Here is a 13410-nt window from a genome sequence, read left to right as displayed (position 1 = left end):
AACCTCCCTAGTCTTAAACTCCATCCCTCTAGCAATGAAGGACAAAATTCCATTTGCCTTCTTAATCACCTGTTGCACCTGTAAACCAACTTTTTGTGACTCATGCACTAGCACACCCAGGTCTCTGCACGGCAGCATGTTTGAATATTTTATCATTTAAATAATAATCCCTATTGCTGTTATTCCTACCAAAATGGATCACCTCACATTTGTCAACATTGTATCCATCTGCCACCCTAGCCCATTCACCTAACCTATCCAAATCCCTCTGCAGACTTCCAGTATCCTCTGCACTTTTTGCTTTACCACTCATCTTAGTGTCGTCTGCAAACTTGGACACATTGCACTTGGTCCCCAACTCCAAATCATCTATGTAAATTGTGAACAATTGTGGGCCCAACACTGATCCCTGAGGGACACCACTAGCTACTGATTGCCAACCAGAGAAACACCCATTAATCCCCACTCTTTGCTTTCTATTAATTAACCAATCCTCTATCCATGCTACTACTTTACCCTTAATGCCATGCATCTTTATCTTATGCAGCAACCTTTTGTGCGGCACCTTGTCAAAAGCTTTCTGGAAATCCAGATATACTGCATCCATTGGCTCCCCGTTATCTACCACACTGGTAATGTCCTCAAAAAATGCCACTAAATTAGTTGGCACGACCTGCCCGTTATGAACCCATGCTGCGTCTGCAATTTCCATTCAGATGCCTCGCTATTTCTTCCTTGAGGATAGATTCCAGCATCTTCCCTACTATCGAAGTTAAGCTAACTGGCCTATAATTACCTGCTTTCTGATAACCTTTTTTAAACAGTGGTGTCATGTTTGCTAATTTCCAATCCGCCGGGACCACCCCAGAGTCTAGTGAATTTTGGTACATTATCACTAGTGTATTTGCAATTTCCCTAGCCCTCTCTTTTAGCACTCTGGGATGCATTCCATCAGGGCCAGGAGACTTATCTACCTTTAGCCCCATTAGCTTGCCCATCACTACCTCCTTAGTAATAACAATCATCTCAAGGTCCTCACCTGTCATAGCCTCATTTCCATCAGTCACTGGCATGTTATTTGTGTCTTCCACTGTGAAGACCGACCCAAAAAACCTGTTCAGTTCCTCAGCCATTTCCTCATCTCCCATTATTAAATCTCCCTTCTCATCCTCTAAAGGACCAATATTTACCTTAGCTACTCTTTTTTGTTTTATATATTTGTAGAAACTTTTACCATCTGTTTTTATATTCTGAGCAAGTTTACTCTCAGAATCTATCTTACTCTTCTTTATAGCTTTTTTAGTAGCTTTCTGTTGCCCGCTAGAGATTTCCCAGTCCTCTAGTCTCCCACTAATCTTTGCCACTTTGTATGCTTTTTCCTTCAATTTGATACTCTCCCTTATTTCCTTAGATATCCAAGGTCGATTTTCCCTCTTTCTACCGTCCTTACTTTTTGTTGGTATAAACCTTTGCTGAGCACTGAAAAATCGCTTGGAAGGTTCTCCACTGTTCCTCAACTGTTTCACCATAAAGTCTTTGCTCCCAGTCTACCTTAGCTAGCTCTTCTCTCATCCCATTGAAATCTCCTTTGTTTAAGCACAAAACACTCGTGTTTGATTTTACCTTCTTGCCCTCCACCTGTATTTTAAATTCCACCATATTGTGATCGCTCCTTATATCTTTGAATATTTCGTCGTTTATAATTGCCCAATGAAGAACATTTTGATTCTATTTGGGTCTGCACAACTGCATTCCATCTTCTCTAACTCCAATCAATGAGCCCTTATTAAATTGACACCATCAACTCGATGAATGACAGATAACTATGACCTCAATCAGGGCAGAGTGACCTTTTATTTTACATTTATAAGTTGTCCGTTCAGCTTGGTGTGTAACTCGACTCGCGTGTATGAGGGGTGGATTTAAGAGCCATATGAGTATTTGAGCTCTTAATTTATGATATTTCAGTTCAGTATTGAGGGAAGATTTCCTTTTTTTCTCCCTCAACCAGTGCCACCATAAAAATTAACTGATAATTTAAACCATTGCTGTGTGTGGGATGTGGCTAATACACAGTTGTCTTATAAACTTGGATTACACTTAACAGTTCTCCAGAAAATGTGTGTGAAGCATTTAAGAATGACATAAAGCACAATATAAATGAAAATATTCCATGTAAAAGCACTCGGTCAACACTTTCTAACTGCATGTGATTCTTTTTTTACAATAATTTTATTGGGTTTTTTGGTGTACAAAACAAATATAAATATGAACAAAACAGTGAGAGTTATGCAAGAGAGTACATAGGGGGTAATAGAGTTATTTATATCGAGATTTGTTTTAACCATTTACATGGATATATCACAGTTTCCACTTGCCTTTCTTTTGTCCTTTCCTCACAGTGTTTGCCGTAGCAATTGCGATCCCCTGCATTTCGCTCCCCGCCGGTTTTTCTCTCGCTTTTCTCCCCCCTGGTTCCCGTTGTTGTTACCCCCCCTCCCCTCCATTCTGCCCCTGGCTCTCCTGTTGGGTTTGGTTGAGTTCCTTGCCCCCCCCCCCCCCCCCAAACACATCTTCTCTTCGATATCGTGGCTATTCTCTCTTGATCTTTGGCTTCCTAGTTGTTGGCTACAAACAGGTCTTGGAACAACTGAGTGAATGGCTCCTACGTTGTGTGGAAGCCTTCTGACCCATGGATGGCAAATTTGATTTTCTCCATTTGGAGAAATTCCGACAGGTTGGACAGCCAGCCTGCAGCTTTGGGCGGTGCTGCTGACCGCCAGCCAGGCAGGATTCTCCGGCGGGCGATCAGGGAGGCAAACGCAAGGGCGTCGGTCCCCCTCCCCATGAAGAGATCTTTTTTATTACACACTTGTTATCGGCATGTCTCATATTTATAAACAATTGTATATATACATCACATTTTTCTTACCCGCGCTAATTTACTTTATTGTACAGAGAGGTTTATTTTGTCTTTCATTGAATTGACCCGATATACATTTCGCTGTCCTCTGGATCGGTCTATGGCTCTCCATGAAGAGATCTGGCTATTCTGATACCCCGAAGACTGCCAATCTGACATGGCTCCACCCTCATCTCCACCACTTTGGACATTGCCTCGAAGAAGGCTATCCAGAACCCAGAGAGTCTAGGGCAAGACCAGAACTTGTGGCTGCGGTTGGCCGGGCCTCCTTGGCACCGTTCGCATCTGTCCTCCACCTCCAGGAAGAACTTGCTCATTCGGCTTCTGGTCAAGTGAGCTCTGTGTACCACTTTTAAGCTTAAGCTTAGCCTTGCACATGTGGAGGTGGAATTGACCCTGTGGTGTGCTTTGCTCCAGAGTCCCCACCCTATTTTAAACGCCAAGACTTCCTTCCACTTCTCCCTTGTTTCTTCCAAGTTGGTGTTGGCCCCCCTCAGTAGTTGTCCGTACATGTCACTACAGTTTCCTTTCCCTAAGATGGCCACGTCCGCCAGTACCTCTAGCAGTGACTGTCGTGGTGGTCGTGGGTACGTCCTTGTTTCTTTTCGTCAAAAGTATTTGAGTACTTTTGTCGGTACCTAAGTTAGTTGGAATCTTTGTGCATGTGATTCTTGTATGAACTGGAGTTATTTATCAAGCTTTGTGTGAATTGGCATTTAATATAAATCTGGTGGAGTATTTTTTAAAAATAAATTTAAGAATACCCAATTATTTTATGCCAATTAAGGGGCAATTTAGCTCAGCCAATCCACCTAACCTGCACATCTTTAGGTTGTGGGGGTGAAATCCACGCAGACATGGGGAGAATGCGATAACTCCACGCAGACAGTGACCCGGGGCCATAGGCAACAGTGCTAACCATTGTGCCACCATGCCATTCCAAAACTGGTGGAGTATGTTAGGAATTAAATTCTGCTGTTGATGGAATTTCATATTTGTCTGATGGTATGATCTGAAAACGATCTAATACAAATGTTTGAATTGAAAAAATCGGTGAAGACTTGTTTGTGAAGGAGGTTAACATTTAAAGTTGCTGATTAGTCTGCAGTCTTTTCTATCCGGAAACGCGAATAATTGTTTTCTGACCATATATCATGCCATTTAATATTGCAATTGATCTTTGAAAAGCAGATTGAGGATTTCCCCCATGGTTGATTTGCTAATAGTTTTGTCTGACTGTGGAGTGCTTTTCCAAATGCAAGTACTAAATCTAATGCTAGCCCAAAATTTCACATTTAAGCACAGCTAAAATCAATTGGAAAGGAGATGCCATTCTTCATTCTACAGTGAGAGGAGTTGACATGCACCAACGCATTACAGGTCAAGTATCCTTTATCAGGAACTCTCGGGGCCATTTGCATTTCAGATTTTAGATAACTTTGATCTGCGATAGTGGAAGCCTAGGCTAGCTCCAATCACAAGCATTTACAATGGCTTATAAAGTAAGATGTTTTGCTGAATAATAAATACAGTGGGCGGGATTCTCCACTCCCACGCCGAAGTGGCCGCGCCGTCGTGAACACCGTTGAGGTTCACGACGGCGCGGAACGGCCCCGGTCCCGACCGATTCAGGCCCTGACAATGGGCCAGTATCGGGGCCGCGTCATCGACACACGCCAGGCCTTGTCACCCGCGTAAAAGCGGCGCCGCATAGATGACGCGGCCGGTGCCGCATAACGGACGTCATCCGAGCATGCGCGGGTTGGCCGGCGCCAACCAGCGCATGTGTGGTTGCCGTCCTCTCTAAGTCCGCCCCGCAAGAAGATGGGGGACGGATCTTGCGGGGCCGCGGAAGGAAGGAGGTCCTCCTTCAGAGAGGACAGCCCGACGATCAGTGGGCACCGATCGCGGGCCACCCCACATTTGAAGTACCCCCCGGCGCAGGATCTCCCCCCCCCCCCCCCCCCCCCACGCAGGTCGCCCCCCCCCCCCCCCCCAGCATTCGCGCGCTGTTCCCGATGGCAGCAACCAGGTGTGGATGGCGCCGGGGGGAACCCGCAGTTTTGGCCTGGCCGCTCGGCCCATCCGGGCCTCAGAATAGCGGGGGTGCCGGAGAATCGCCATTTTGGGTGTCTCCGGCGATTCTCCGGCCTGCGGCCCGCGAAACTTGACCAGGCCGTTCCCGCCGCTTGGGAGAGGGCCTCGGACCGGCGTCCCCGGAAATTTTGGCGGCCCAGGCGATTCTCCCAACCGGCGTGGAAGTGGAGAATCGCGCCCAATGTACTTGTCATCAGTTTCTTTTTGACATGTTCACAAGAATTGAGAGGCGAATAGTGCAGACAAACAATGAGACTTCCTGTGCTAAAGGTCAATGAGGTTCAAAAAAGTGCAGGTTTTGGATGTGTTTGGTTTTCGAATTTATAGATGAAGGACCCTCGACCCCTGTAGTATAAATTAGTGTTGTGTAAATGGGGCATTCAATAGCTGAAACTATATATTGTAGGATTCTCTTTTAAAGAAATTATTGCTTGGGTAACTCTAGAGGGACAATGTGTAATTGTGATTCTCCATCTTGGCTACTTATTTGGGGCGGGGGCATTTGTGTAATTGCTCGGACTGATCATTGTTTTATCTGTAGGTGCTTGGATCTGAATAGTGTTCTTGAAACTCCTGCTTTCCAATTCATGGCTCTAAATGATCTATGCCTACCTTCTGTGACCACAACCGGAATGTGGTATTTATTAACCTTTAAATGCAGCTATTGCAATGAGAATAATATAATTCCTTGAATTTGGTGGGAGGGAAAGGAGGAAGGTGAATTGTGTGAATATTTTAGGATACAGTAGAATTCTAGCCTTTAGCCCAAAATTGCTTAATAAACTGAAATCCGGTATCGCTGCATGATGAGTATTCTTCAGCAAGCTGAATAAATGGGAAATTACCTGAAACGGAGCATGTCACGAAAGACGTCGTAAAGATTAAACCTCTCTTTTCCCTACAGGTGTAGATCCTTCTTTTCAAATTGAGTCCAGGCTCCCAGGTCCTGTCCAGCCATCACCATTTTCTTCCTCTGTCGCTTTTGTGGCTGCAACCAGACAGCCCAAATCCCGAGCCTCCAATTCCAGGGATGAGCGCTATCGATCGGGTAAGTCCTACTTCTCTTAGGTAGAGGTGAAGAAGATAGACGGTCGTTGCAATAGGATGCGTCTTTTGCCATCAAAAACTGCATTGTAAGGAGTTTTATTGATCCAGGAATTATTGCAGTGTAAAAACATTTTTCATTCTAAATCTTTGCATCATGCCTTTGTTAGTGGTTGTCCTCTATCACTTCTTGCAGCAGTCACTCTTTGGGCTTCAAGAGTGGGGTAGGGTGGCACAGTGGTTAGCACTGTGGGACTACGGCGCTGAAGACCCTGGTTCGAATCCTGGCCCTGGGTGACTGTCTGTGTGGAGTTTGCACATTCTCCCCATGTCTGCGTGGGTCTCACCCCCGCAACCAAAAGATGTGCAGGCTAGGTGGATTGGCCATGCTAAATTGCCCCTTAATTTGAAAAAATAATTGGGTACTCTAAATTTATTAAGGAAAAAAAACATTTTAATCTTTCCACCAGAGTAAAAGAACAGAGATGAAGCTTGCATTTATGCAGCACCTTTCCCAACCCACAGGATGACTCAAAATCGTGACAGCTTATGAAGTGCCTTTGAAGTGCCGTTATTGTGATGTAGGAAATATGGGTGCCAGTTTACGCACCCTATAGTATCCACCTGATCTCATGTTTTTGGTTCTATTGGGCCTGCAGTCTTTGCCCAGAGGCCATACTGCAAGACTAATTGTACGATAACTAGCCAGTTTCTTTTTTAAAAATAAATTTAGAATACCCAATTCCTTTTGTCCAATTAAAGGGCAATTTAGTGTAGCAAATTCACCTACCCAGTATATCCTTTTGGGTTGTGGGGGTGGTTGCCATAGGCAGCAGTGCTAACCACTGCACCATCGTGCTGCCCAGAACAGTAGGTCAGTTTCGTCTGACACATTGCAATGGCTGTCTTGACCCCTCACGGGTTATGAGAACATAAGAAATGGGAGCACGAGTAGATGACATAGCTCATCGAGCCAGCTTTGCCATTCAGTGTGATCTTAGCTGGCCTTGGACATTTGTTTCCCTGCCTGTTTCCCATATCCCATAATTCGCAGTGACCAAATATCTGTTCATCCCAGTCTTAAATATATTCAATGCTGTCTGGGGGTAGAGAATTCCAAAAGTATCAGAAGAAGAGTTTCTTCGAATCGCAGTCTTAAATTAACGTTTAGTATGGGAGCTGAGTAATGAATTGTCAATATCTGAGACTTTTTGGAAGGTCAGAACAGAACATAGAACATACAGTGCAGAAGGAGGCCATTCGGCCCATCGAGTCTGACCCGACCCACTTAAAAGCCCTAACTTCCACCCGACCCCCCCTAACGCAATAACCCCACCTAACCTTTTTGGTCATTAAGGGCAATTTATCATGGCCAATCCACCTAACCTGCACGTCTTTGGACTGTGGAAGTAAACTGGAATACCCGGAGGAAACCCACGTAGACACGGCGAGAACGTGCAGACTCTGCACAGACAGTGACCCAGCGAGGAATTGAACGTGGGACCCTGGCGCTGTGAAGCCACAGTGCTATCCACTTGTGCTACCGTGCTGCCCTTTTTTAGTATGGCATTCTGAAGGGTGCTGTGTGAGACTATTCATCTCACTCTCTCTCAACCTCTCGCACTGCCCCCATCCCCTCCGGCTCTCTCACCGTCTCGCCCCCACTATATCTCTTTCCCCCCCCCTCCGCCCGCTCTCTCTTTCCCATGGTGCTCACTTTCCCCCCCCCACGCTCTCTTTCCCCCCCGCGCTCTCTTTCCCCCCCCGCGCTCTCTTTCCCCCCCGCGCTCTCTTTCCCCCCCGCGCTCTCTTTCCCCCCCGCGCTCTCTTTCCCCCCCGCGCTCTCTTTCCCCCCCCGCGCTCTCTTTCCCCCCCGCGCTCTCTTTCCCCCCCGCGCTCTCTTTCCCCCCCGCGCTCTCTTTCCCCCCCGCGCTCTCTTTCCCCCCCGCGCTCTCTTTCCCCCCCGCGCTCTCTTTCCCCCCCGCGCTCTCTTTCCCCCCCGCGCTCTCTTTCCCCCCCGCGCTCTCTTTCCCCCCCGCGCTCTCTTTCCCCCCCGCGCTCTCTTTCCCCCCCGCGCTCTCTTTCCCCCCCGCGCTCTCTTTCCCCCCCGCGCTCTCTTTCCCCCCCGCGCTCTCTTTCCCCCCCGCGCTCTCTTTCCCCCCCGCGCTCTCTTTCCCCCCCGCGCTCTCTTTCCCCCCCGCGCTCTCTTTCCCCCCCGCGCTCTCTTTCCCCCCCGCGCTCTCTTTCCCCCCCGCGCTCTCTTTCCCCCCCGCGCTCTCTTTCCCCCCCGCGCTCTCTTTCCCCCCCGCGCTCTCTTTCCCCCCCGCGCTCTCTTTCCCCCCGCGCGCTCTCTTTCCCCCCCGCGCTCTCTTTCCCCCCCGCGCTCTCTTTCCCCCCCGCGCTCTCTTTCCCCCCCGCGCTCTCTTTCCCCCCCGCGCTCTCTTTCCCCCCCGCGCTCTCTTTCCCCCCCGCGCTCTCTTTCCCCCCCGCGCTCTCTTTCCCCCCCGCGCTCTCTTTCCCCCCGCGCTCTCTTTCCCCCCGCGCTCTCTTTCCCCCCCGCGCTCTCTTTCCCCCCCGCGCTCTCTTTCCCCCCCGCGCTCTCTTTCCCCCCCGCGCTCTCTTTCCCCCCCGCGCTCTCTTTCCCCCCCGCGCTCTCTTTCCCCCCCGCGCTCTCTTTCCCCCCCGCGCTCTCTTTCCCCCCCGCGCTCTCTTTCCCCCCCGCGCTCTCTTTCCCCCCCGCGCTCTCTTTCCCCCCCGCGCTCTCTTTCCCCCCCGCGCTCTCTTTCCCCCCCGCGCTCTCTTTCCCCCCCGCGCTCTCTTTCCCCCCCGCGCTCTCTTTCCCCCCCGCGCTCTCTTTCCCCCCCGCGCTCTCTTTCCCCCCCGCGCTCTCTTTCCCCCCCGCGCTCTCTTTCCCCCCCGCGCTCTCTTTCCCCCCCGCGCTCTCTTTCCCCCCCGCGCTCTCTTTCCCCCCCGCGCTCTCTTTCCCCCCCGCGCTCTCTTTCCCCCCCGCGCTCTCTTTCCCCCCCGCGCTCTCTTTCCCCCCCGCGCTCTCTTTCCCCCCCGCGCTCTCTTTCCCCCCCGCGCTCTCTTTCCCCCCCGCGCTCTCTTTCCCCCCCGCGCTCTCTTTCCCCCCCGCGCTCTCTTTCCCCCCCGCGCTCTCTTTCCCCCCCGCGCTCTCTTTCCCCCCCGCGCTCTCTTTCCCCCCCGCGCTCTCTTTCCCCCCCGCGCTCTCTTTCCCCCCCGCGCTCTCTTTCCCCCCCGCGCTCTCTTTCCCCCCCGCGCTCTCTTTCCCCCCCGCGCTCTCTTTCCCCCCCGCGCTCTCTTTCCCCCCCGCGCTCTCTTTCCCCCCCGCGCTCTCTTTCCCCCCCGCGCTCTCTTTCCCCCCCGCGCTCTCTTTCCCCCCCGCGCTCTCTTTCCCCCCCGCGCTCTCTTTCCCCCCCGCGCTCTCTTTCCCCCCCGCGCTCTCTTTCCCCCCCGCGCTCTCTTTCCCCCCCGCGCTCTCTTTCCCCCCCGCGCTCTCTTTCCCCCCCGCGCTCTCTTTCCCCCCCGCGCTCTCTTTCCCCCCCGCGCTCTCTTTCCCCCCCGCGCTCTCTTTCCCCCCCGCGCTCTCTTTCCCCCCCGCGCTCTCTTTCCCCCCCGCGCTCTCTTTCCCCCCCGCGCTCTCTTTCCCCCCCGCGCTCTCTTTCCCCCCCGCGCTCTCTTTCCCCCCCGCGCTCTCTTTCCCCCCCGCGCTCTCTTTCCCCCCCGCGCTCTCTTTCCCCCCCGCGCTCTCTTTCCCCCCCGCGCTCTCTTTCCCCCCCGCGCTCTCTTTCCCCCCCGCGCTCTCTTTCCCCCCCGCGCTCTCTTTCCCCCCCGCGCTCTCTTTCCCCCCCGCGCTCTCTTTCCCCCCCGCGCTCTCTTTCCCCCCCGCGCTCTCTTTCCCCCCCGCGCTCTCTTTCCCCCCCGCGCTCTCTTTCCCCCCCGCGCTCTCTTTCCCCCCCGCGCTCTCTTTCCCCCCCGCGCTCTCTTTCCCCCCCGCGCTCTCTTTCCCCCCCGCGCTCTCTTTCCCCCCCGCGCTCTCTTTCCCCCCCGCGCTCTCTTTCCCCCCCGCGCTCTCTTTCCCCCCCGCGCTCTCTTTCCCCCCCGCGCTCTCTTTCCCCCCCGCGCTCTCTTTCCCCCCCGCGCTCTCTTTCCCCCCCGCGCTCTCTTTCCCCCCCGCGCTCTCTTTCCCCCCCGCGCTCTCTTTCCCCCCCGCGCTCTCTTTCCCCCCCGCGCTCTCTTTCCCCCCCGCGCTCTCTTTCCCCCCCCGCGCTCTCTTTCCCCCCCGCGCTCTCTTTCCCCCCCGCGCTCTCTTTGCCCCCCCGCGCTCTCTTTGCCCCCCGCGCTCTCTTTGCCCCCCGCGCTCTCTTTGCCCCCCGCGCTCTCTTTGCCCCCCGCGCTCTCTTTGCCCCCCGCGCTCTCTTTGCCCCCCGCGCTCTCTTTGCCCCCCGCGCTCTCTTTGCCCCCCGCGCTCTCTTTGCCCCCCGCGCTCTCTTTGCCCCCCGCGCTCTCTTTGCCCCCCGCGCTCTCTTTGCCCCCCGCGCTCTCTTTGCCCCCCGCGCTCTCTTTGCCCCCCGCGCTCTCTTTGCCCCCCGCGCTCTCTTTGCCCCCCCCTCCCCCCGCGCTCTCTTTGCCCCCCCCTCCCCCGCGCTCTCTTTGCCCCCCCCTCCCCCGCGCTCTCTTTGCCCCCCCTCCCCGCGCTCTCTTTGCCCCCCCCTCCCCCGCGCTCTCTTTGCCCCGCGCTCTCTTTGCCCCCCCTCCCCCGCGCTCTCTTTGCCCCCCCTCCCCCGCGCTCTCTTTGCCCCCCCTCCCCCCGCGCTCTCTTTGCCCCCCCCTCCCCCCGCGCTCTCTTTGCCCCCCCTCCCCCGCGCTCTCTTTGCCCCCCACTCCCCCCGCGCTCTCTTTGCTCCCCCGCGCTCTCTTTGCCCCCCCCTCCCCCCGCGCTCTCTTTGCCCCCCCCTCCCCCCGCGCTCTCTTTGCCCCCCCCCTCCCCCCGCGCTCTCTTTGCCCCCCCCTCCCCCCGCGCTCTCTTTGCCCCCCCCTCCCCCCGCGCTCTCTTTGCCCCCCCTCCCCCCGCTCTCTCTTTGCCCCCCCTCCCCGCGCTCTCTTTGCCCCCCTCCCCCGCGCTCTCTTTGCCCCCCTCCCCCCGCGCTCTCTTTGCCCCCCTCCCCCCGCGCTCTCTTTGCCCCCCCCTCCCCCCGCGCTCTCTTTGCCCCCCCCTCCCCCCGCGCTCTCTTTGCCCCCCCCTCCCCCCGCGCTCTCTCCCCCCCCCCCTCCCCCCGCGCTCTCTCCCCCCCCCCCCCTCCCCCCGCGCTCTCTCCCCCCCCCCCCCCCCCCCGCGCTCTCTTTCCCCCCCCCCCCCCCCCCCCCCCCCCCCCGCTCTCTTTTGTCAGGAAACCTTCCATTATTGAAGGATTTCTGCTACACTAATAGTTAATTTGTTCAATGCAGGAGTTCATACTGTTATCACATGTTGTTCTGCTGAATTGCTTTACCATCAACAGAGTTCTGGATTATCCTGGTACATTGAGTAAAAGCACTTCCAATGCCTTTTGAGTTCAGCAACCTCACTTGAAGGTTTATGTTGAGTCAGCTGCTCTTTCGTAGCTCATGTCATAGCCTTATGGCTGCAGGCAGTGGGCCGGCTACTCTATCCTTCAGCTCCATTGTGGCTGCCAACCCTCATAAGTTTGTGGTCAACTTCTAAGTGCAAAGTTAGCTGTACAGGGAAAACCTCATCACTTTTGCTCAACCTCCAAGGTGTTCTTTAAATATCCTTTAAATGATTCTTTCACCTGCAATTTTGGCCAATGATTAGTAATGGCACTTGTATTTCACATCTGTATTTAGTTGGCTAATTTCAGAGCTCTTCAAAGGTTCAATTAACCCAATTCCCACTACCTTCCAAGTTATCAGGTTTCACGTAATTTACAAAAACTGTCATTGGTGTCTGATGCAGCAAGTTTTTTTACTATCAGGCTGTCTTATTACCCTGCAAGGAAGGTGCTAGTCCTTAAAAGGAAGGGAATATGTATTTTGTGTCATTGTGCAAGTAGCTGCAATCATTTTCATGACCACTTGCACAATAATAACTTTAAAATTAGCCTCAGCTGTTTAGGACAGATGTTATTAAGCACCTTCTCACAATTGGTAATAAAAATATGGAACTCTCTCCCTCAAACTGTTATGGGTTGGTCAATTGAAAATGTCAAAACTGGAATTGATAGATTTTTGTTTATTAAGAGTTGAGACACCAACACCGGTGTGTGGAGTTAAGATACAGAACAACCATAATCAACTTGCAGAACGGAGCAGGCTCGGAATTGAATGCCTGTTGTTTCTATGAATGTTCATTATTTCTTTCAGTGATTCTGCAGTAGGTCTCCATTGTTCAGGCAAGTGGGGATGAGTGTCTGAATCCGAGATGGTGGCCTCAAGATCATAATTTTTGCACTTCTTCCCTGACCGCAGAGAAACTTGTATTTTTAAAAATACATTTAGAGTACCCAATTCTTTTTTTCCAATTAAGGGGCAATTTAAGGTGGCCAATCCACCTAACCTGCACATCTTTTGGGTTGTGAGGTTGGGACCCACACAGACATGGGAAGAATGTGCAAATTCCACATGTACAGTGACGCAGGGCCAGGATCGAACCCGGGTCCTCGGTGCCGTGAGGCAGCCATTGTGCCACCGTGCTGCCCGAGAAACCTGTATTGAGAGATTCAGAGGGAAGTGACATCTAGGTCATGCTTAAATGGTTTAAAGGGAGAAATGTAAGATAGCTATTGGAATACAGGATTTAGTTAAAGTTGACTTTAAGGCAGGGAGACATTCCACAGTAATCTGCTCAGTCTGTTAATAGATAAAATGATGACAGAAGATCAGTAGGAGGAGTTCTAAAAAAATGTTACAGCATCAGTTTAGAGCCCGAAGGGATAAGAGCTTTACCTGCCCAAAAAAAACAGCCACAGACAAGTTGGAGGTAAGAGATAATAGAAAAAGAAAAGAAAAAGCATGCCAAAAATAGTGCAGCTGTTGGTGACTCAAAGAGATGCAAAGAAAGGGTGACAAAACAGATCGCAAGAGTTATAACGGGAGAGCTTGTAAAAAAATTTGTAAGAGATAGTGAAATGAACACAAAAAATGTTACAGTTGTATTCAGTGAAAGAGGGTAGTCAGGAACAATGTGGGCTCCTTAAAATTGATAAACGTGACGTCAGTGAAAATAAGGAAGTGATGGATATGCTAAATAACAACATTGCAATAATCAATATTTCCACTAGAGAATAAGGTCAGTCCTGGTGGAAATCCCAAGGAAAATAATACTG

General features: G+C 52.3%; 1 protein-coding gene across 5 annotated transcripts in view; it reads left to right on the top strand.

Moving 5' to 3' along the window:
• Window positions 1–13410, top strand: part of LOC140394759 (disco-interacting protein 2 homolog A-like) — a 372914-nt gene that overhangs the window by 199771 nt on the left and 159733 nt on the right. For 3 of the 5 annotated variants that reach the window (XM_072481977.1, XM_072481975.1, XM_072481985.1), the window contains exon 3: window positions 5925–6068. The exons of 1 other annotated variant lie outside the window; for it this stretch is intronic. In XM_072481977.1, coding sequence (XP_072338078.1) covers window positions 5925–6068 — 144 coding nt within the window. Of the gene's footprint in view, window positions 1–4269; window positions 4304–5924; window positions 6069–13410 lie in introns of those variants that run through there. One more of the 5 variants, XM_072481980.1, reaches the window with a different exon arrangement.

This window comes from Scyliorhinus torazame, chromosome 2 (genome assembly GCF_047496885.1).
Source record: "Scyliorhinus torazame isolate Kashiwa2021f chromosome 2, sScyTor2.1, whole genome shotgun sequence".
Taxonomy (NCBI): Eukaryota; Metazoa; Chordata; class Chondrichthyes; order Carcharhiniformes; family Scyliorhinidae; genus Scyliorhinus; species Scyliorhinus torazame.
This window is presented reverse-complemented; position numbering and strand designations above follow the sequence as displayed.